A 24,258-nucleotide genomic window follows, 5' to 3' on the forward strand; every position below is an offset into this window, starting at 1 on the left:
TTCTGTAGCTGACAGCTCTTATTTGCGGTTTCATTATCAAGCTGAGGAACTGCCTGCATGATGATGGATTCCTAAGGCAGCTCTACACCATTGGTCTGCTGGCGCAGTTTGAAAGCCTTTTGAGCACATATGGTAAAATCACTCTACATGGGTCAAGGCGGGTGACATTATTTATGAATTGACAAGTTCAGCTTAATATAGGCCACAGTTGCAAAATGAGTGTGCAGGTTTTGGAGTAATTTGCAGTTCAGCAACAAAAAAGAATTTTGAACTGAACCATAAAACAAAATTATTGTTTAAATATTTAGTCAGCTCCTGAAATAGAAGCTTTGTATTTCTTTCATTTAAATGATTTATATTTCATAACATAAAAGACTGTGGTTACTTGATCATACTTGTTCTTTTCTGAAGAGAAATGGAATTAAACTCCACCACGTTAAGAGGAACTACTTGCAAAAAATACAATTTGCACTTTCTTGAACCTCCTTAAATACATAATAGAAAGAGAGACTGAAGAGGTATTAGGAGTTATGACTCTATGAATAAATCCAGTATCCACTCATACTACTGTGCAGTGTGGAATTAATGCTTTTTGAGCTGATGACAAATAGACAGAATACCGTGGTTATGGATATGACCAGCCTTTGAAGCATTTGCTAACATTATTTAACAATGAAAAAAGAATATGAAGTATACTTTAAGGTTGTAGCCATGCATGTGTTTTCCATCTTTACCAAGATTCATAAAGCCAGTTAAGACTCCAGTCCTGCAATCAGATCAACGTTTATTTATCTTTGTGTTTGTGGGAGGCTCATTAATGTCAAAGGTTTTTAGCATGGAGGCAAGGGGCTATCCAGGTAGATCCAGCTGAAGGATAAGGGTCTCCTAATTTCTTCATAATGCTGGTGAACCCCAATCATATCAAGTATGTATATGAGACTGGATAAGAGAAAATTGTTTATTCATGGAAAGTAATTACTGCAATCCACTTTTCTGCTCCTTGATTTAGGTGAAGAGCTGGCAATGCTGGAGGACATGAATTTGGGAATAATGGATTTGAGAAATGTAACCTTTAAAGTAACTCAGGCCACATCAAATGCATCTGCTGACATGCTGCCAGTCATTACAGGAAATCGGTAAAAAAAAAAAACAAAAAAAAAACCAAAAAACCACACCCCGAACGGAGGAGAAGGGGGGCAGTGGGACTTGAAGAAGGGAAGATAAAAGTATACTTGAACCTCAGGTGGAAAACAGCCAAAATCTGGATATATTTTACAATCCCAACATTTCAAACCAATGATTTTGAAGCTGATCTTGATAGTAAAATATAGTAATAGTAAAAATTTAACAGCTAAACTGATAAGTGCATAAGAAGATGAAGCCAGAAAAATGACAAACTTGTTATCAAGTGTAAATATTAAGTTGTCCTGGCTTTTCATAATCACAAGGATTTCAAGCATTTTTGAAGTCTCATCTTAAAAAGATAAAAAAATAAAAAGTCTATTTGAATTAACAAAAGGCTGTTCTCCAATATACACTAGGATTTGTTACAGCATTATTCTGGTGAGAATAGCAAAGCTTTCACACCGCCAGAACAACACATTGAATCAGACACTGCTACCTGCCCTCTAGTCAGTTAGACCGCAGTCCTGCTCCTGGCACAATACCAGCATACCCTTGCATCCATGCGGAGTCCCATTGCAAACAGCAGGACTCTGCACAAATGCAGGGATCTGCCCATAGGGAGGTGGTATCGAGATCGGGGCTTTAGCTAGGGAAGGGCAGGACCCTTGCTGAACTGAATGTGTTTCTTTGCAATTTAGTTGAGATTTTAACTGATGTACTTTTAGTTCAATAAGAGAAGAAAAATACAGGAAATAATGTTATTTTAAACCAACACAAGGGCAAAACAAGATATTGGGGACATTAAATATAGACATAAGCGTGTCTTTTCATCTTCTGTAGTCTAACTGAAGGTGAAAAGACACAAAGCATCATTTCTAAAACCAAATTGTAATTTTTGTGTTAGCTTTATGTTGAGGGGAAATTGCTGTTTGTGTGTTCTGCTTTTGTCCACTAAAAATTACAAATTTGGCCTAAACAATGCTTTCTTTCCCCTCCATCCAATGTAAGACAGACTGACTTTTTTAATGCAATATTTTCTTAAGCTCCTTAGCGCAGTGCTTGAAAGCTTTTTAAATTACCATTGTGGTCAGAAAAATACTGTAAAAATTCCATATTTGTTCTTTCATTGTCCTCCCTAACAAATTGCCCATTTTACATGTACGCCACCCTCCAATCCATAAACAGCCATCCTGCAAGTTCAACCTGGGGCTTGTAAGTCAATTGGGTTCTTCTTGCTTCTGTATCATCATCAGTAATAAAGATTTTGAAATCAAAATTACCAGACTGTTGATGTTGTGTGAGACACACTAACATCCAGCTTGTTCTCCCAGAGCTGTGTGCACTCTGCAGTACTAAATTAAATGAAAACTAATTTTGACAGTGAGGTAAACAGATAAAATACAAAAGATAAACACATCAGGACGTAAGCTAAGTGCTGCAGTTTTTAAATTGCTTTCTTTTCTAATCAGTACGAAGCTTAAAAGCACTAGCATGTCTTTGATACCCTATTAATAATTTTCTGTATGTTCAGCTATTATTCTTTGAAAAAGAAGTGTCACATTTTTAAAAATACAGATCAGTAAGCAAATGTCTCAGTTGTAATATTTTCCGTTTGTTTGTTTGAAGTGATGGATTTAATGTGAGGATTCCTTTGCCAAGCGCCTTGTTTGATTCGTTGCCCCGGGAAATTCAGAGCGGCATGTTACTGAGAGTTCAGCCTGTTCTTTTCAACGTGGGAATTAATGAGCAGCAAACCCTAGCAGAGAAGTACATATCCAATCACAAAAATTCAACCTTAAATTATGCTAGATAATCTTTTACCCTGCTGGAAATACATTTCTGTGATGATGGAATACTTTGCATTATTGTCATAAAAGAAAATGAATGCTGGATAAATAAAAGCATGTTTCTCAGTCACATATCTTTGGATCAGTGACTACAGCCTTCTCCTTAGTCCTGATCGTCGTTGTTTTGTACCCCTTTTACCTGTCTCTGGCAAGACAACAGGGCAAAAGTTCTCAGCAAAAGTTTCAGATGGTATTTTCCCAATCAAAATTAACTTGAAATTTCTAAATAAATGGGGCTTTTAATATTGAAAGATAGAGAAACCAAGATTTTAAGTATTAATTGCCATAGCCTGTGTGTGCATGTGTGTATGCACCTACATATAATTTTATTCCTGGAATAAATCTCTTTATCTTTGTGTACTGTACTCACTGTCTGAGTAGAGGTTTGAACTTTCAGGATTTTCACAGGCTGAATCTTTGTCACCCTCTCATGCTTAAATATCAGAAAAGAAAAGGAGTAAAGGTATCTCTGGGCTAATGTTGTTCCCTTTTCTCATCTTTAAAGGTTTGGAGACACGTCGTTACAAGAAATAATTAACATGGAGAGTTTAGTTCGGTTGAATTCCTATTTTGAGCAGTTCAAGGAAGTTTTGCCTGATGATTGTAAGTACTCAGTAACTTATAGCAGGTAGACCTAATACAGTATTTTTCATTTAAATAGCTGACTAGTTTGTATCAAATTAATTGTTTAAATGTTGAAACTACTGCAGTATCAATGGCATCAGAGCAGTGATGAAACTGTGTTGCAATTGCAGAGTTAAATAGTGTTGTATAAAATGATCTGAGGCTCACTCTGATTCAATTTTTATCCTTCACTGAGTGGTATATTTACTTATAAAATGTATGACTGCTGGGGGAAAATTAGACAAGTGAATATTTTCACAGATGGTACCATGGCAGAAACTCTGCCTGCTGCTATGGTAATATTCTCCACATGCATGATGGTCTGTTGTGAGATCGAGACACCACACCCTGGTCACACTCCATTCCTCCTGCCTTTCCTTTTAAGCTCCTGTGAAATGATAGCATTTGTAGCCAGTGAGGTTGCTTTAAAGAGTGGAGAACCAGTTGCTAGAGCAGGTATGGAAGTTACAAGTCAAAATTCCACTCTGTATGAGGGCAAACTTCTTGTACATTTTTCCTTTTCTTTTATCTGGAGGCAGGGACTTTGCATGGGACCACAAAATAAGATAGAAGTCAGTTGGCACAACTTTGAAGTCACAACCTTTCCTCATACACGAAAACTAGTGGGCTCCAAACCACATTTATGGGATTTGCATCAGACACATACACACACAAACAAACACATAAGCATTTGAAAGGCCGGTAACAATGCCAGGGAGATCCCTCCTTCCCCAAACTAAGGCATGTTATTCCCCTCCTCCTTTGCACTGAGGAATATGGGACACTGCCCACCTTTTTAATCACAGTCAGGGGCCAGATTGCATTCTCAGTTATACTGGATTTATCCTGGTGCAGTTGAGAACAGAATCTGGCCCCTGGTCTCCAAGTTCCCATTAATCCTGCGTAATCACATTCTGTGACGACTTCACATACAAAAACTACATTTGATTTTAATGTAATAGTTTGGTGCCACATGTTAAATAATATAATTAACTTCCAATCTCCTTCTGTTTTTCTTCTCTCTCTTCATTCTTCTTTATTTTCTTGTCTGTGTGAGGAATTATTCAAGTCATTTTTTCTTCCCTCTCCAATTCTGTCTTCTCTGTTTTGTTCACTCCTCTCCCTTCTCTCTCCCTTGGCTCATTTAATTCTGTCTCCTGCTTTGCTAGCTCTCACTCTTTCTTTCCTGAGCATTCCTTATCCTACAGTCTGTTTTCGTGCCCCTGTGAGAGACAAATTAAGCTAGGAAGAACTGACCGTGTCCTGTTGTCCACCAGTCTTTATCTTCTTCTGATCTTCCCTAGCCTCTTTCTGATACTCACTGCAGCTCCATCTTTTTTTCATTGTCCCTCCCCTTACCTTCAGAGTGTCCTCCTCTCCTACACCTCTCTTGTTTGTGTCCTTTGTGGGGCTGGAAGGAGGTATGATACTTTCTGAATTAAAACCCTAGGACACCTCTTTGATGGTGTCTTTAGCATGGTGAAATAGTCATTCAAATGACAAAAGTACATCTTATTGTAAAAAGTGGGGTCTGGTGCCATACTTCCAGCTTCCACCTCAATACCAACATGTACATATTTTCTGCACTAGAAGCTTTCTTACAGTAACATAATGTTCTGAGTAAATTTATCTTGAAACATTGTTAAGGAAAAGTTAGCACATGTGACTCCATTTTGGTTTGGGGCCCACCATTGTCTAAAAGCAAGCACATCATGCTCCAGGAGGAGTGTTCCTTAGATACTGCATTCCTGTGAAAATCCTCCTCCTTGTCTCCAGCCTGCCTTGACTCCCGGTATCTGTTCTTTGTCTGTTCCTAACTCCCTGTCTCCTGGCCTTTGATGTGAGGCCTCCCATCCTGATAATAAAAGTTACTGATGCATTGCTTTAGGACCATGCTGTGTAATTAACACACTCGTTTAGCACGAGGAATGCACCAAGCAGGGATAGGTGGTAGATAAGAAAAGGGTTTGTTTATTGGCTAAGGTTTCCGATGCATGAGGGCAACATGCTTTGCTAAGAGGTATATAACCTTTGTATAATCTGTATTCGGGGTCCCCTCCTGGCTAGCAGGGGGGCACCACGCTCGAGCATAATAAACTTGGTGTTTTTTGGGAACTCTGCAGTTGTGGACTTTGTTCATGTGCCTCAGCCTAGATTTGAACTGTGCGTGACCTACCAGGTATAATTCGCAGCAGTTGTGTGCGTGTCCTTCCAGGTATAATTCGCAGCAGTTGTGTGCGTGTCCTTCCAGGTATAATTTGTAACAAACATTGAAAAAGTGTCACTAATATGTACTTTGAGCAAAAGAACAGCTTTGATAGTGTCTATACCCATTTGGCTTTTCTCTTCACTCCAAGTACCATTCATCACACTGGATTTCCTGCCACTGGAGTGTTTGCTCTGTGTTTACCAGGAATGAATTCTGCTTGGTATTACAATACATCTTGAACAAATGTTTTGTGATTATACATTAACCAGATACTCTGATTAGTGATGTGAAAAATTGGGACATTTCAGATGCCTCAGAAGAAGTTTCTGGGACATCCTATGAAAAGCTGGGATAAAACCAGATGTATGCTTACAGGAGGGAAGGAAGTGAGAGCAGTTCTCTTCCTGCTTCTATTCCAAGCACAGAGTGGCAGTATTTGAGTAGGGTTACAAGCTGAAACAGGCACTATTCTCCATGAGCCCATGTCCAACTCAGGCAGAGCAAGGAGAGTGTCTAACAATTTCCGCAGCTGATGTTGGGCTGCAAAGCAGATGGTTGGTATCAGCAACTACATAAGTGCAAAGGACGAATGGCCATTGGCGAAACTGCTGGTCCTTTGTTCAAGGGAAAAAGTGCTCTGGGAGACACAGATTACTTAACTGGAGACTCAAGAGGAGTCAACCAGGGTCAATGCCTCCCAAAAGCAACTTCTCTGCTTTTCTCCTATTGCCAGAAGAAACTCCCTGCAGGACCCTCCAGACTTGTAAGATCTAAGCACCTCAGGATTTCAAGTGCATGAATTACTCCTGGTTGGAGAGAGGATATGAAGTGTGTTTCTCCTCTATTTTATCCTCTTGGCCTGTTGAGAAACATTTGGAATGTACACCCTCCTCACAGCAGGCAATCTCTCTGTGTAGGGAGCCAGCAGGGCAGACCATTAAGAGTAGCTATTCTCATGGCTTGCTGGTGCCCTGATACCATCTGAGAGAAGAGCCGTGGTCCAAAAACTGAATCACATGGTTCACAGCATGTTATTTTGTCAGATAATAATTCTCTAACAGTATATATCACCTCATTTATCCAGTTGCAGCTTTAAGATGTGTACAATGTCGTTACTATGTAATAATTGCTGTACAGGACCTTGATACTTGTGTACTAAATGATATATAACACTTGGATTATAAAGAGAGGTGACCACTGAAATTTCCATGGCATTTTGAAGGGCTGTCAGTTTCCTTCAGTAGGAGTTTAATCAAAGACCTTAATTAATTTGAGTTCAGTATTAATAAACAATCCACAGAATGCTGAGTCCTGCAGGGACATCACTCAGTAATGACTTCTCTGACCACCTGAATAATGCTGACAGGAATCTGAAAGTTTGTGAATGCTGTGATGTTGGACATTGAAGGAGGGCAGAATGTAAAATGAGATTTCCAGAGTTCTTGCAGGGACAGGTGCAATCCACTATGGCCTCTTGAGGAGGGAAATATGACACCCAACATATAGGATAGTAAACTGATCCTGTTTTCCTGTGTGATTACTTTGCAGTCAGATTCTGAGTTCCCAGAGACTGAAATCCTGTGAATACACCGTAAATATATGCAGTTTAGTTTAGCTTTAAATGAAGCTTTAATTTGGGTTGTTTAATAGTGCTAAGTAGTTCAATTGTAAAGCTCTGATGAGTTGAAGAGAACATGGCTGAGGTTCTAGCTGGTACATGTAACAGTTCAGCTCAGCCCTGAGAAGTTATCATTGTGTAACCAATGGCCACTAACGAGTAGGAGTTGTTTTTATTTTGTAGGCCTACCTCGATCTCGTAGTCAGACGTGCCTGCCTGAACTGTTAAGGTTTTTGGGACAGAATGTACATGCAAGAAAAAATAAGAATGTTGATATTCTTTGGCAAGCTGCTGAGGTATTTATCATTCTGATTATTGCCACGCTCTGACAGTCTGTTTTGTACATGTACAGTATATACTCCCCTTTCTTCTTTCAAGTTTATTTTTATAACCTATATTTCCAAATTTCGCAGTTGTCTTGCAAGTAAATTTTTAAGCGGCCCCTACTCAAATCTCTAAGGTGGGAAAGGAAAGTATCCACTTTTAAATCCAATAAATTCTTCACACAGCTATTAGAGAGTGTTTTGGTGGAAGGGTTGGAAGATGTCTTTCCACATAGAGAATCTCACCATTTTCCTCTGGCCTATAGAATAAGAGACCAGTCTGACAAGCAGATGTCAGAAATCACTAGATTAAAAATGTAAAACACTATCTAAAAGCTCTGTCCAAAATTAAAGACAAATCTTATTACCATCTTGGTGAAATGTCTTTCCAAAATAACTTTTTCCCACAACACCAGTAATTAAAGGTACAGTGGTTCCATCACGCTGCCTCTAATACTAAGACTTTGACATCGGAGATCTAAAGTGTGAGCTGATGCAAAATGCAATTTGAGAGGGAAAATAAGTGTGTTCTCTTAGCCAGAGTGTTTCCCACAAAGAAGAAATAATGAATTGTATATCCCACTTCTAGATATGCCGGAGACTAAATGGTGTTCGATTTACAAGTTGTAAAAGTGCCAAGGACAGGACAGCCATGTCAGTGACACTAGAGCAGTGTTTGATCCTGCAGCATGAACATGGAATGGCTCCTCAGGTCTTTACCCAGGCACTGGAGTGCATGAGGAGGTAAGAGTTGGACTGCTCACTAGTCACTTATTCCTAATTCAGGATCCATGTAAACTGCAGATGAGTGGTTGTCTCTCTTTGGGAAAGGATCAGTTCCATCAAAAAATAAAGTAAAATAAACCCCACAGGCTATAGCTGGCTGTCAAACTGTCTCTCTTTCAATGTTAAATTCCTTGACCTGTGCAAAGTAAAATTGATTATTGCCGAATTTGCACAAGGTGCTCTTTAAGGGGCAAGAAACAATTTGTAACCTTAGTTTTCGACAATGTATTGGAAGTGTTCAGAGAAGCACATAAGAGAGAACTTTCAAACAGACTGTCAGTGCTGAGCTACCAGTTGAGCATAGAAGACTAATGCCCCCTTGAAAGTCGCAATGATTGTGACATACCCTTGGCTGCCATTATGGTGCTATCTTTTTAATTTAGTTTTTGATCAGGAGGTTTTCTCAGAGATGACCTTTCTGTTCTTTTTTATGTGAAGGGTTCGCATCTGCAGGTTGCACTGGTTTGCTATGCTTACTCCTTAGCAGTGAAACAGTTTGCTCACTGGGCAAATTGTCATTATGAGTGTTTCATGATACAGCAACCAAACCCCATCAAACCTGTCAGTGTTCTGTTTTCATCAATTTAACAATGTTCTGTATTCTGAAGCAGCAGATATGTTTGCAGAGTTGAATACTAAAAAAAAATATCTGTTTATTGTTGTTCAATGCCTTGTTTCAAGCACTGCTGGAAAACTCCGTATTTCACATACCAAAAGAAAGGATAAGAAATCCAGTTTTAGTCTCTATTAATGTAGTTCAGCAATGCTGTTGAGTCCTGTTTTTGACATTCACTCTTACTGAACGTATTGTACTGTGTGTCTTCTCACCAAATTCTCTAAAGTGTTCAATTCTCTTATCCTTTCTGTATGTTTTTGCTATTTGACCCTTTCTTAATCTTCAATTGCCTACAAGAAAATACTTCACAGGATACAGCCTCTTACTCTGGTAAATTTTGTTTTTTAAATGATTTCACTCCTAGATTTGATTGGTTGCCAGTAGTCTTTCTTTTTCTCACTTAGTTTAATGGTTTTGTAATAGTGGACTCATTCATGCTATGTATGAAACCTGTGCAATCCCTTGACGTTAGAATCTGAGGTATCTTGACACAGCACCTTAAGTAGTAGTAATGTTACAAAGTACTATATGGCAGAAATTCTGTACACAATAGCAAACAAAAGGCCAATAAAGCCAGACACCTCCAGATCCGAAGTCTGACTGTCATCCAAGGTATTTGGATCTAATCACCGTCAGCAGTATAGTTCCTTTTTAGTATAGCTAAGTTGGATCTTTTCAGTGGTACTAACCATCGGATAACATGGAGGGAAATGGATCTGTTTTTAAAGTGCAATTTTGCAGTTAGCCTTAGGTCACATTCAAGTGCCAGATTAGTGAGGAACTTTCCTCCTCCATTTCTCTTTCCTTTGTAGAGTTATTCTCACTATGAGCATTTCACTTTGTCAAATGAAACACATACTATTAGGCGCAATCTAGTATGTTCCTAATGTAGCATTTTTTGCTCTTTAGGAGTGTCTGCATGAGCCTGGGATAAATGTAACTGACCTGGATGCCTGTGGTATTCAGTTTTATATTACGTGAGTTGGTAAAGAGGTGACTTGCTATGGCCTGGCCAACCCTAGAAAATTAAATCAGCTTAATTATGTTGCTAGGGAAGTGAAAAATCCACATCCATGAGTGGTGTAGTTAAACTGACCTAATCCCCAGTATAGGCAGCGCTAAGTCGATGGAAGAATTTTTCTGTCAACCTAGCTACTGCCTCTCGGGGCAGTGGATTACCTAGGCCGACAGGAGAATCCCTCCTGTCAGCATGGGTAGCGTTTCTGCTGAAGTGGCGCAACTGCAGTGGTGCAGCCATGCCGCTGTATCATTTCAAGAGTAGACAAGCCCTACATCTCCTGTGCTTTTGTTTTTTCTTTTCCTTTTCCCATCCTTCTCTTCATTTTCCATTCTCTGTTTTTCAACCTTGATGTATGTCTTCCTGTCACTTTCAGTGCTGCTTCTTCCCTCCTTCCTTCTTCTTTACCCTCATGTTGTCTTCTCTCTCTCTCTCCTTCCCCATATTCTGTTTCTTCTCCTCTCATCTTTCAAGATCAAAAATCTTTTCCTTGTCCCTCACCCAACCCATTCAGTCTAATCTCTCTCTAACACTGATCACATTTTCCATTCAGCTCTAGCTCTCCATTCACTGCCTCCGCTACTCACACCCAAACCCATATACATTCCCTTCATCCACTCCCCAGCATTCTCCCTCCATTTATTTTGCCCCCTAGTACATATTGATTCCCACCCACTTATCCCAAATACGTTCACCTTTTCGTACCTTAACTTCACATATACCACTCCTCCTCAATCCACCACCATTCTTCACCAGCAGCAGGCCAGGAAGGGGAAGCTACTGTGGGCATGTTCCTGTGCCTGCTCTCTTTCTAAGGGTTGGGGGGACAGAGATATTCCTCTGTCCACCTCATTCCTGCTTACCTGAGGGACCTCCAGGAAGTTTCTGAGATCTTACTAGCTGCCAAAGAGAGTTGAGTTTGCTCAGCATCTTGCACAGAGGCACTTGTTACTCACAAGATTAGGTCCCAAACTTGCAGGTGTTTGTGGCTTTGCGCTTTGAAAAAGGACAGTAGTAAGAACAGACTAGTGATCCAAAAGGAAGAGCTGGGCTGAGAAACATCAGCTAACCTGAACAGGTGTTCTCTGCTGTTGGCCCTCTTTGCTCAAAAACAGTCTGGGCAGTGAGGGTCCATTTTGAGATGATTATTCTGAGACCTGGGGATTCCCCCATTGCCCATCTCCACAGTTGCATAAATCAAACACTGCCCAAATGTGTGTGTTGAAAAGCATTTTGAGAACAAGTAGAATTCATTTTGAAGCACAATATCTGATCTGTTGCATTGTAACAGACAGATCAGAGGCTGTTGAATTAATTCACTGCAACTCATATTGAAGCATGTTTGAAATGGTCAAATATTACAATGGTTATTCATGTTCAGGTTGCTTTTCGGAGCTCCATTTCTTTGCAGCATGTGGAAGCATGGCAGGGCAGCATGGAATATTGCTTGGCCAATTGAGAGAATGAACATGGAAAACCATTCTTGTTCAACCTACATGTATTTCTTTTCAGTAGACTACAGTATTTTTTCTTATTTTTCTCTTTTTATTCTCTTTCTCTCTCTTTTTATCTGTAATTGTGGTGATTTTTTTGGCATTTCTCCACTCTTCCTTTACTCCATGTTTTGATTTTGTTGTGGCTTCTTCCATGTTTTTCATTTCCCTTCTTGGTCACCTTGTTTTCCCATCTCTTTTGATACATTTGTTGCATGTCTGCTTTCCTTTCTGTTTTATTTTCCCTTCTCCCAAACTTCTTCCTTTTCACAGCATTGGAACACGGGAGGTAGTCACCCAGAAGAACTTGAGTGGCTTGGTGCCCATCCGAGATTTCGGGCTAGACCCCAGCCTCCTCTACTCTTTTCCTTTACTAGCTCTGAGCCCCAATTTACTGATTGTGTGGCTGTTTCTGAGTGTAGCATACCTGGTGGCCCGATTACGTTGCAAATGAAGACAAGCTTAAAAAAACAAAAATAGATAAAAGTGCTTAAATATGTATTGCCACCTGATACCTGCTGGACAAAGGAATGTGTCATAGCAATGTCTGCCAAGAATTATTATTATGCCTTACAATTTTACGTTTATATTGTACTAAAGTGTAAATATACATCAAATTATTTTATCAAGAGGAATTGTATTGAAAGTTTAAACCGTTGTTATGCTTTCAGTGCTTGTAACATAGTCTGAAGTTGGCTGTTACCTCGTTACTTTAGCTGGCCTGAAGATCAGTTTCTCTTACCAAATATTTCTCTTACCTTCAGATCTAAGAGTCTCTCTCATATATACAGTTTTGTGTTACTTGTTTCATGTATTCCAGAGAAAGGAACTCTGTCTGAAAAGAATTTGTATCTTTTTGTATAATCTTTAAGTGTATGCTAACGTTGCCTTTCATTTTTATGAGGTATGAAGAGAAAAATTTAAAATAAATAGGTGGGGTTTATAACAGATGTACCTAGATAAACAAATCTGACACCTTTCTACTTCCATTTCAAAGCATAATCGCTAAATTACAGTAGTAAACAGTTTGCAGAACCCATAGTCTTGTTCCTTTCTCATGTTTAAATCTATTTCAGTAGCATATACTGTACCCACTAAAAAAAAAACCCCTTGAATTGCAGTGTACTGCATGCAATATTATTCCATTATGTTTACAGGTATACATTTTTGTAACCTATTTAAGTGAATGACTCTCAGAAATGGAGTATGTAGTAAAAATAGACCGATAGTGATCAATTGTCCATTTATGCTTCCTTGGGGAAAGATGCTCCATTTTTAAATTATAAAAAAAGAGAATACTGAATCAGGATAATAACTTATAAGTTAATTATGTTGACATTTAATATACCAGGCAAGAAAAGAGGTATATCAGTTAGCTCCCTTAGCATGGTTACACTGAACTACAAAGCCAAAGCATTTGGGTTTTGTGCAGTGACAATAGACAAAGTATTACTGTTATTTCTATTCTTAAATATTTGCTAGGTGCACAGATATTATGGTTATGGGAGCCACATAAGGACCTAGGTAGGTAAATAGATGACAGTAAATTAATATGTAATTTCTATCATTATTATTATAATTCGTTCAAATAGGCACATAGCAGCATTCAGAAAGCCTAGATAGCTGTAACTTTGATACATTCATTATAATGTTTTAGAAGCATTTCTGACTAGTAATAATGCAAGATGAAAAAGCAGCTATGTAATTTTGAGGTTAGAATAGACTCTTAAATTCAGGAAATGTTTAATTTCCAGTTATAACAAAATCAGAAAGTACATGGCTATATTTTCTTTGTCTTCACCAAATCAAATCATATAGTACAATGTCTCCTGGTTTCCATCCCCTCCCTCACCCCAGATACCCTCTTATGTTTTTTTTTAAAAAAGGTGAATCTATTTATTTAAATCTATATTTCGTTTTTATAAAAACATACTGGAGTGAGTCTGGGAAAGCTTATTGCTAATGAAATTGAAGCCATGGCATGCCAGCAATAGAAAATACAAAGCTAATTGGTGGCAGGTATAAATTATCCTGCCACTGCATCTAAGCCCTGATCTTCACACACTTCTGATTCCAGCCTTATTTGTCCCCTGAACAGCCTGCCTTTTGTGCCAAATTCTGTGTTTTTATTATGTGAATAAACATCCAGTATGGACAAAGGCCTTGATCCGGCAAAGTGCTGAGCACACTAGCCCAATCTAACAGGTATGTGCTTAACTTTGAACATGACTAGTCCCAAAGAAGTCAGTGGGACTATTCATGTGCTTAAAATTAAGCAAGTTTAAATGCTTTGCTGGATTGGGGCCAACATGCTCATCATCTTGCAAAATCGAACTCTAATTTAAGAAGCCGATTAGTCTTACTTTGGGTGAAACCCTAGGCCTACTTAATTCAATTTCATTTCTTTGGGCCTAGATTTCATCCTTTGTTTGTGACCTAGCCTATATTTAAACTCAGGTCTCCAGAACTGAAAAGTTTACTGTATGCTGCAAACAGATCTCAACCAGAAGAAATTAATCCTTCACAAAAACTATCACATAATTAAGTTAAGATTCTGGTTCTTTACTATGGTCTCAGTCTTGCACAGTGCCAAGTGCCTGAACTCCCAATGAACTCAGCGGATGCTCAGTTGAGGATGCTCAGCACTTCATAGGAGTACTTGACACCTTGCTCGATCCAAACCCTTGCGTAGGATCTCTAATGAGGAGATGGCTGTTATGTCATATCAATGATAGCGTAATAAACATAAGTGCCATTAGTTGAGACGTATTAAGCAGCACAAGATCTCCATTCTTTGCATTTTAGAACACTCTTTAGTAACTTTGGGTGGTGGCATGAGGAGCAATACTGTAACCTTATAATTCAGCTGGTTACCTTTGGGCAGGAGTTTTCACATTCATTTAATTAAATGTTGACAGATACTAGGGTAAAGGTGTGATATATTTTAATTAATTTAAGGTAAAGACAACCCCTACATTTAAGGTAAAAATACCAATTATTGTTATGCCTTTGTGGTCACATATCAAAATATATTTTAGATCATGTTTAAGGTTATATTAAAGGTAGGACTAAAAATAATAAAATTAAGGAAGCTTGATACCTGTTGGTGCAGTATGCTGTTACTAACTCATTCAGTTGTGTCTAGGAATCTCAGTGGTGAAATAAGGATTTATGTTCACTATTAGGTCATCGAAGAAAAAGTGACCCATGAATTAATATTTCTGGTCACCATTGTTTCCAGTCAAACAGTAAGCCACATCCTCAGCTGGTATAAACTGACATAGCTCCATTGAAGTCTATGGTATACAGCAGTTAAAAATCTGGCACAGAGGATGATATGTGACAGCGTATTATATCTTGTCTTCACATTCACAGGAGGGGAAAAAAGTCCTTGCAGCACCATCACTGTGACTCACTTCAGACATGTGCAATAACTAGTCATGATGGGATGAATTCTGAACAGTACTAAACTTACCATTGAATACCCTAACTTTCTGGTTTGTGTCCCATGCTACTGTCCCTTTGTGACATTACCCAGGTTGCAATCTGGACTGTTGAACAGCTTAATTCTCTAGCCTTGGGTGTCTTTTACCCTTCTTTGCTGTCAGAACATCCACTCCTGGTCTGCTCTCACAGCCTTCAGTATTCAAAATCACTCCCAGATAAATTACATCTGTGCTCTGACCAGTCACTCATGAATTACATATAGGGTGACACCCAGAAATTCTTAGTCCCAGCCTTGTTCCTCCAGAAATGTGCATCTTGTACTGCTCACTACCTTCTCATAGGAAGTCTGTCATTTCATCAAAGGAAAATGATAATGTACCAGCCTTGTTATCCCAAATGGAGCTTCCCACACACTGTAATCCAAACACACTGGTTAAGATAAAGCAATAAGATATGTTTATTAACGACAGAAAGATTAGATTTTAAGTGATTACAAGTGATGATGCATAAAAGTCAGGATTGGTTACAAAAGAAAATAAGAGTAAAACGCAAGCTAATACCTAACTTAACAAGCTAAATGAACTTAAAAGCAAAAGGTTTTGTCTCACCATATGCTGCAGTAAATTTCACAGGCTGGGTCTACTTTCAGCCTGAGATCCTGCCCCCTTAGTTCAGTTCTTTGAGAGTCGTTGATGTTATGAGCAGAGATGAAGGAGGAGAGAGGAAAATGGGAGGCCACAATCTCTCAGGGCTTGGCTACAGTTGCAGGTGTAGAGCTCTGGGAGTTAAACCAGCCTTCGGAGACAGCAGCAGGGAAAATGCTGCCGTGTATTTACACTGTCAGCTGCAAGCACAGTGGTGTGGCCACATTAGCAACTCTTGCAACGCCACAGAGAGCAGTGCATTGTGGTAGCTATCCCAGTGTGCAAGTGGCTGCAGCATGCTTTTCAAAAGGGTGTGGGCGTGGAGTGTGACAGGGAGTATGTTGTGTGTATGTGGGGGGGAGAGACCATGTGTTTTGGGGGGCAGAGAGTGTGTCAGCATGCTGTCTTGTCAGTTCAGACAGCAGCAGACCTTCCCTCCTCCCTGCCTCTCTCTCTCACTCATGCATGCACGCACGAACACCTGCCTTGGCAACAGCAGCAGCATTCAACAGTAATGGTTGCTCTGTGTCCTGGAGCAGATAAGCAGCCGGATGTCAGAACGGAGCTTTGAAAGGGGATATCCGCATGCCTGCAACCGAGTTCAAAGCAATGACCAGAGTGGCCACTTCACTTCAGGGGATTATGGGACATTTCCAAAGGCCAATCACAGCACAATAATGCACCGCGTCGTCCACACTGACACCCGGTTGTTTCAGCCGGGGCACAGCAAGCTCTATGCTTCTCGTGGAGGTGGATTACCAGGAGCGCTCCAGCTGCAGAGTCCAGGCGCTCTAAGTGCCTTGCCAGTGTGGACATCTCAGGAGTTAGGGAGCCCGTTGCTAATTTAATGCGCTTTAACTTGCAAGTGTAGCCAAGCCATCATTCTTATATCACCCTCCCCTCTTTGAGGATTGCCCCCAGCTGGAGTGCAGGCGACAAGTAGTCTTTTGTGGACATGAGATCTGACAAGTCCCTGTGATGGAATGTAAATTTCTTATTCACACCTTCCCGTTGCTGGAGAATGGCTGCTTAAGCAGGTGATAGCTCTTTAACACTTGGCTGAGGTGTCAATGTGTCTTTGTCTCTGGAAAAACTGGCTTGGGCCTGCTTTTCTTAACCTTGAAACATGTATAACAATGCTATACAGCCAAATCTTATAACTTCACATACAATGTTGAGACACACATTTTACCAGGACAATAATGATCAGCAGACAATAATGTTCAGCAGATTGAGTTTTCAAATGATTTCACAAAGCATACTTTGTACAAAATTTATCCTAGTTTTGTAAAAGTGGTGAACATAATAATATAGACCATTGCACAATTAAACTTAATGTTTTAATTACAATTTTAAAAAAACAATTTGTCCAAGAAAAGGAAAGCAAATCCTTTATGGAAGTGTATTTTAATGGCTCCTTTGAAGCAATTCAAGTCCATGACATGAAAATATATTCAAGAAATTTTCACAATATATCTCACTCACTTAATTGGCTGTAACAATTTTTGCAGTATTTTGTGTAAAAACACAAAATAATGGTGTAATGTACATATTGGGATCCATACTATAAAAAACAGTTACTGCACATTTGTAGTAGGCAGTCCTCAAACTTTAAATAGGGTGGTTTTAGGAGACAAAGTTAAGAATGCCAAATGCATTTAAAACAGGCAACAAATAAAATTACAACCAGTTTAATTAATCAAAATCAAATAAGCCCAGCAATGAGCATGAGCCAATGTTGGAAGAAGATTTTTAAAGGTAAACAAACCCCAAACCAACCTTTTAAATTAAGTCACTGTGGTTTATCTGGGGTATGTTACATGCTGCTTTTCATCTGTCTTTAAAATGGGAATAATATAGCATTTCAGCCATAAGATGGTGGTGTGTACATTACACCATCAAGCTAGAGCATTAAACCATTATCATTATCCATTTTTTACCTTCTCTAGTAAAGAGAGAAGAAAACATTCTCATGAGAATCTAAGTTAACTTATAACCTACATTTTTTAAAAAGTGCTTCCTCTTTGTAAGTCTGTTTTTGGAAAACAAGGATTTTGCATACAATCAAAGGAACTTTGCAGTAGATTTCAGAACCATTATATAGAAGCCTTATAGCTGGGGTAGCTTTCATTATAGCACAGAGCCTCCTCTGCTGGTATAGAGCAACTGCATAGCAACATTAGGTTTGCAATCTAAACTCTGAACAGTTTTGTGTGATGACTGTACATGGAGCCAATCTTTTTTTCCACCCATACAAAGCTGGCGTTTCAGGATTTAGATTCTGCTAGTACAGTTTGTTAATTTTCAAATTAATTTATGCATGCAAAGTTATCTGAAAAGTCATTATTTTTGTATTCACTCTTTAAGTAAGCTTTGATAATACTGCCATACAGGGGACAATAAAATTATTTTAAAAATTCTGTTCAGAGATCAGCAGTTTTTCTTTTTCAACTTACAGTTCTGCTAATTTGTTAGTAAATTATTTCAGCAGGTTTTTTGGATGCCATGTGCAATGAAATGGCATTTAAACTTCACAGTAAAAATATCCTGAAATACATGAAACCATCTCAAATATAAAAGTTTGTTCCATTAGATACACTGCTGCTTTTTAGAAATGCAAAACTAGCAGTTAAACATAGCATGTGTCCATTCTATGTGCTTCTTAATAGCATTGTTTAATGATCCACCATTTTTAATATTTGCAATGGCAAATGATCCACAAACACCCATTGAAACTAATCAACTTTTTTAATGCTATGAAATAACCAGTTCATTTCATCTTAGTTTAAGTCTTTTATTTATTTATTTTCCTTTTTACTGCTGTCATTTTTTTGTGCTTGTTTTTTTCCCCAGTGAGGGTTGTCGAAGAGAAAATACAATGAAGAATGTTGGATGTCGCAAGTATGCATTTAATTCCCTGCAACTGAAGGCTTTCCCAAAGCATTACAGGCCTCCAGAAGGAACTTATGGAAAAGTTGAAACATAAGCATACTGTGTCCTGTAATTAGCTGTTCCATTAAAACACGGGGATATACTCTAGTTTAATATATGAATTTGTCATCGAGACCAGATAACCAATTTTTGTACATTTCACTAGGTTATATTGAGCATGTTACTTTATTGAATTGGAATCTATGAAGATTATTCTGACACCTTAGCTTGATGACTCTCTGCCCATTTAAATAGCCTTCAGTGTATGAAAAATGCACAAATACTGTAGCACTGAATAATTACCTAAATGGAAATAGCTTGGTACCTCCACGATCGTCAAGGACTTTATGAATGGTGTTTAGGCAGGTGTTCCACATAACATCTTTTTATACTGAGTTGACTTGAGAGTAAGCTTTTCATAATACTTTTTAAAACTGAGAATAAAACCTCAACATTGTAAATAGTAAATTAATTGGACCCTGGGCAGTCGGATGAGTGTAGAATGAATTGTTACAATCAAGCAACAATGGTTTAATTTTTAAAAAAGAATGTCAACACAAAAGTCAGGAGCTTAAAATGTTTTACTGTATATATAATGCTGTCTTTCATACATGGAGTTAGTAATGTACAAGGCCAGATACTGACATGAAGTCCTATCCTGCTCCAACTTAGTCTAAAACTCCCATTGACTTTACTGGGCTCAGGATTGGACCCACAATCACCTTATTTGATTTCAGAAACTTTTTAAATTTTTCGAACACTTATGTGATTGCATTTGATTAGTGGTGAATGCTAACAAACAATATTGTAAAATTCAAATACAGTTTTATCTCCCCATTACAGTAGTGTAACTTATAGCATAACAGGCAAGTCAGTAAATATCATGGTATTGTGTATTAAGTAACACATTTTTCCGTGGCTTTTTATATCACTTCAGGTCAATCATGTTAGTATCTAAAAAAATTTTTGATGATATTTTCAATACCTGCTAACCAAACGATGCTCTATAAATGTCCACAACTGCCCAAATCCTTCCATAACAAAAATTTGTTTTCTGTTTAGCATTGCATTTTGCCCAGCTGAGCTCTGTCAGAATAATGCGCAGGGATTATGATTATCGTAGCATATATTTCTGGTGAATCTAGCAATGTCCTATTTTGATACAAAGTAACTGTTAATGTGTTAAAACCTCATACTTATTCCATCTCATGACTAAGGTGACCAGATAAGCATCTGATAAGAAATGTTCAACAGATCTCCTTGAAAATAGTCTCTGTAAAGGGTATGCATTCTAAAAAATGAATGTAAACATTAATCTTCCCTAGCCACATTTAGCCCAATATACAATAGTCAAGTACTCACTCCCCCTGGGATTTTAAGGAAGTAGGCTTCAGAATGGGAAATATGGTCAGTTTATTCATAATAGAATAGCAACAGCCAGGTATGTATGTGGCAGTTCCTTATTTCTTTCTCTGTCTTCCTGGTGTTCGTCTGTGTTCTCGCTGCTCTGTTGATCATGTTCATTCTGCTCCCACATAAATTTGGGAGTTTTAAGTACCGTAGTTTTCACGTTTTGCTTTTTGCAGTTCAACATTTAACAGTGTCACACGTGCCAGTTAGACTGTTTTGTTGACCTACCTTTTATTATTATTTCAGCCTTACTAAGATAACAAAATGGCGAATACTGTGTAAGATATGCATATGTCTAGAAGTCTGTAAAAAGTATTTATGGTCCTGTCCCTGTTTTGAATAATTAATTCATGGCTATAGCAGAAACAATCCTTGGGAACTCCACTGGCTCTGTTCATCCCAAATGAAACAACCTGTGTTTGTTTTTTGACAATGTGTAAAACAAATACATGTTAAAAAAAAAAAAAAAACCAACAACTTTCAGTAAGAATCCTTTGGATTTATATTATTCCATTCATTCTGTTAAATCTGCAATCCCTATTCCATTATTAAACACCACATTTCTTTTTATGTAATCTGTACTCTGTAGAACTCAGAGTTTCTCACTGGTGACATTTAGTTGATCAGTTTATTTCATATATTTTTCAATCATGTAGTTAAGCATATTTATAGATTCTTACATTGTTACACTGGAACTCTGTGTTCAGTTTTGGAGGGGGAATAATGCAAGAGAGTTACTACAATTACTAGAGCTGCTCACTAGTATTATGGAGTTCTTAATAATTAAATCCACTCTAAATTATAGTGACCTTTATTTATTTTGTATACACACCTAATCTAAAAGAATTCCAAAACTCTTTATGTGCATGCTTTTTGCTCACCTTTTTAAAGCAGTGGAACACCAGACCTAAGTACTGCATTATTTTGTGGAGAATATTCCAATTTCTATGTACTTCATGTAAAGCATCATTGTTTGGCTAATATTTTATATATACAACATTGTTATTACATGCACATAAATAGGCTTGCTTAAAGGGCATATTGAACAGTAAGATTTTGAGCAGTTCATCTAAAAAGAAAAACTGTGAAACTTTAACCTAACATATAGGAACCTTCACATGAGAGTTTAAGCTTTTCTGTTGCACAGGAAAGACATTAAGGATTATTGTAAAACGAAGTTCTGTCTAATGTTCTTTTTGAGTACATTTTTTAAATTATAAAACATACTAAGGTTTAAAAAAATGTTGCCAAGTATGTTCTGTGTATGTTCTGTGAAAGCACCCACAGCACAGTTGCCTTTTGTTTCATTTATATATGTAAAATTATTGTATAATACAATACTGTTTTGTCCCAAAACTGTTGTATTTGCCAGGCTTTGTGCACTTAAATACTTTTATTTATTTGTTTTTGGGCAGTATTAATATATCATAAACATATGGTTAGTGTTTTATATATTCCTAGTTCATCCAATCCATGTATGCTGTAAATGTGCTCGTCTTTAGGATGAAAAACAATAAAAAACTGACAAGAATATTGAGATGGTGACTTGTTTTTAAATGCATCAGTTTAAGATAAATTAAATCAATACTTTCAAGGTCTTTGGCTCCAGACTTGACCTATCTGATAACATTTATCTAATGGGGAAGGCACTGGATCTTTTATGGATATGTTTTACACATTTATATGAATAAAATGGAGCTATTTATTTTTTAGATCTTGCTAAAACATTGTGTACGCCATAGAAGAACAGCCATCAGTGTAGTTAAACCAGACACAAATTTGGTCCAATATTCTGCGTAGACTCCACAGTGACATTTAGCAAACAAGCTAAATGAGGTGGTTTATGCCACTGCATCTCCCCAGTTTCTCTAATAACTTCCCAATCCATCCTCACCTCTGCTTGCTGCTTCCCTTCTATTCCAGAATCTCTTCTCTTCTTGTTCCTGCTTCCACTGCAGCCAGCTCTCCCCTGGAACAACTTTACCTATTTGATCCCTCCCTGTTTCCTCTGCTACTTCCCTGCCCTGAATCGACTGGCATTCATTGTTTACATAGTACAAACATCCTGCTTGCAAGTCCCTTTCCTCACCATCCATATGAATTAGATCTTGAGGGGAACAGGGCCCCTTCTGAGTGCGTGAACTTCATTTTGGTTCAGTTGCAAGAAATTCTGCATGAATTAAGCAAAGCTTTTCATGTTCGCTCCTGTTATTTTTTTATTTGTGTCTGAGTGTTTGAAGAATGGCAAATGCAACTGTATTTGTTTTTGGAAAGATTATTTTTCTACTCACAATGGAACACAATTGTAGCAGAAAACAACCAAACGATGTTCAGCATCATCCAAAATGGAGAAAGAAATCATGATTGCCAAGTGTAAAAATTCCTTACTGGTGGAAGGCAAAAAAATCCTTAGTAGGTTTCTAACTAGATATAATAAAATAGTATTTATCTGTGTCCTTTTTAACACCATTTTTGGAATCTGTATAAAAATACCATTTTGGATTTGATGTGGACCCACAGAAATAAGGATACCCCAGGCTTGACATCACTGCTGAGTTAACTCAAGTTATGACTCAAGTGTTGCCTCTAACTTGAGACCCCGCCACACGCACTAACCTTAACTCAAGTGCAGTGGGGCTTTTAACTCAAGGTGGCTGGCCTGAGAGTGGATACATGCTACAGCCTGAGTCAGCACCACTCATCAGCTGCAGACACAATCGCTTTGCGTAGTGTGTAGTCAGTGTGCCCTCGCTCACTTGAGCTAAGCTAATTCAGGTGTTGATACCCTGAGTTAACCCTGCAGCGAAGACTAGACCAGAGTTCACACTTCCACCCCAAGCTTATCTTGCTGTGCTTAGGGAAATGGGCTCTGAGATGGCTTCAGATATTGTGCGGTATAAATTGCAAAATGGTCCCTAAGCATGAGAGGATTAGTTACAGATGAAGATGGAACTTTAATACTGAATTCCTTTATTTTGTGGGATGAAGTTTAATCTTGATTATCTGTGCTGGAGTTTTGTTGTTGAGTTTTCTACTTTTTGAAAATATATCCCACGTACAACTGAATAAGAAAACACTGTAAGACACAAGAGCTGCCATATTCTGGTTGGATGTAATTCACCCCTGTGCAGACAGACAGCACAAGACTGATGCACCACTTAAGCCCTCGGGCTACGGCTTAAATGGGAGCTAAGTGGTTCTTATGCCTTATGCTGGCCCTCTGACTGGTAGAGAATTGCACCCATTGCACATTCTTTCTACACATTAATGCAAATTCTTGGCACATGGTCCCATCAAAACAGTAGCATAAATGTTGTTTATGGAACTGGATTAAGCAAACAGAGAAAAAATTAGGTATAACATTTTGTACAGTATGCATTAAACTTGCTACAAAAGTGTATTAACGGTGTAATTGTTTTATTGATAGGAATTTGTGTAATGAAACTACACCGCTGTTTGATGTAGTTATTCTCTTTCAAAGAATCCCCAGAGACAGTAGTTCAGATTTAATACACAGTCCTACAAGATCAAATACATAAGTATTTCATTCATTTCAGTAAAACTTTCCTGCTTATTCCTTGTACCCAGGTGTTTTGATGGATGGTGAGGGGAGGGGAAACTTGACATCATCAAAGGCCAACTTTAAAAAAAAAAAAAAAAAGTAAGAGCCAAATGTTGCCTCTTTGCAGCCCCATGTTATGCTTTTCCACGTGCAGATTATTCCTGCCAGGAACAGGAGTTTCTGAGCTGTGGCCGGTTTGTGGAACCACCACAGGATCAAGACATAAACCTCTTTTAGGAACTACTACTCCTGAGCTGAGGTTGGCGTGAAACCAGAAGGGATACCATTTCTTCCTCCTGATTCTCCTCTTGGTCACTGCTTTTTTGTGTGAACATATAGGTCAAAGAGAGAATTTGGCCTTCTTTACAAGGATGTGTATTGCACTTCAGAAAGGTTTTATATAGTACTGGAGGGATAAATAGCTTAACAGGAAAACCCCTTTACCAGTTCAAAGTATCTTTTACAGGTGCCTTTGTGTTGATAAAAGAAAACTTTTAAACTGATGCAATATGGAATGGGCAAGATAAGAAACCACAAAAAATAGGTTTCATATGAAATACACAGCTCTTGTTTTTAACAAAAATAAAAATCTTATTTAAGATTTC

At 38.2% G+C, this 24,258-nt stretch overlaps 1 protein-coding gene across 8 annotated transcripts in view; it reads left to right on the forward strand.

The window, feature by feature from the left end:
* The window catches only part of INPP4A (inositol polyphosphate-4-phosphatase type I A), a 195,754-nt gene extending 174,097 nt beyond the window's left edge, over nt 1–21,657 (forward strand). For 3 of the 8 annotated variants that reach the window (XM_074965253.1, XM_074965276.1, XM_074965257.1), the window contains 7 exons: nt 9–132; nt 1,010–1,136; nt 2,752–2,892; nt 3,478–3,575; nt 7,607–7,719; nt 8,336–8,490; nt 11,933–12,434. In XM_074965253.1, the coding sequence (XP_074821354.1) occupies nt 9–132; nt 1,010–1,136; nt 2,752–2,892; nt 3,478–3,575; nt 7,607–7,719; nt 8,336–8,490; nt 11,933–12,113 (939 nt within the window). In that variant the 3' untranslated portion in view covers nt 12,114–12,434. Of the gene's footprint in view, nt 1–8; nt 133–1,009; nt 1,137–2,751; nt 2,893–3,477; nt 3,576–7,606; nt 7,720–8,335; nt 8,491–11,932; nt 12,435–13,141; nt 18,170–18,603 lie in introns of those variants that run through there. The other 5 variants (XM_074965296.1, XM_074965304.1, XM_074965266.1 and 2 more) reach the window with 4 other exon arrangements.
* The last annotated feature ends 2,601 nt before the right edge of the window (nt 21,658–24,258 follow it).

This window comes from Natator depressus, chromosome 1 (assembly GCF_965152275.1).
Source record: "Natator depressus isolate rNatDep1 chromosome 1, rNatDep2.hap1, whole genome shotgun sequence".
NCBI lineage: Eukaryota > Metazoa > Chordata > Testudines > Cheloniidae > Natator > Natator depressus.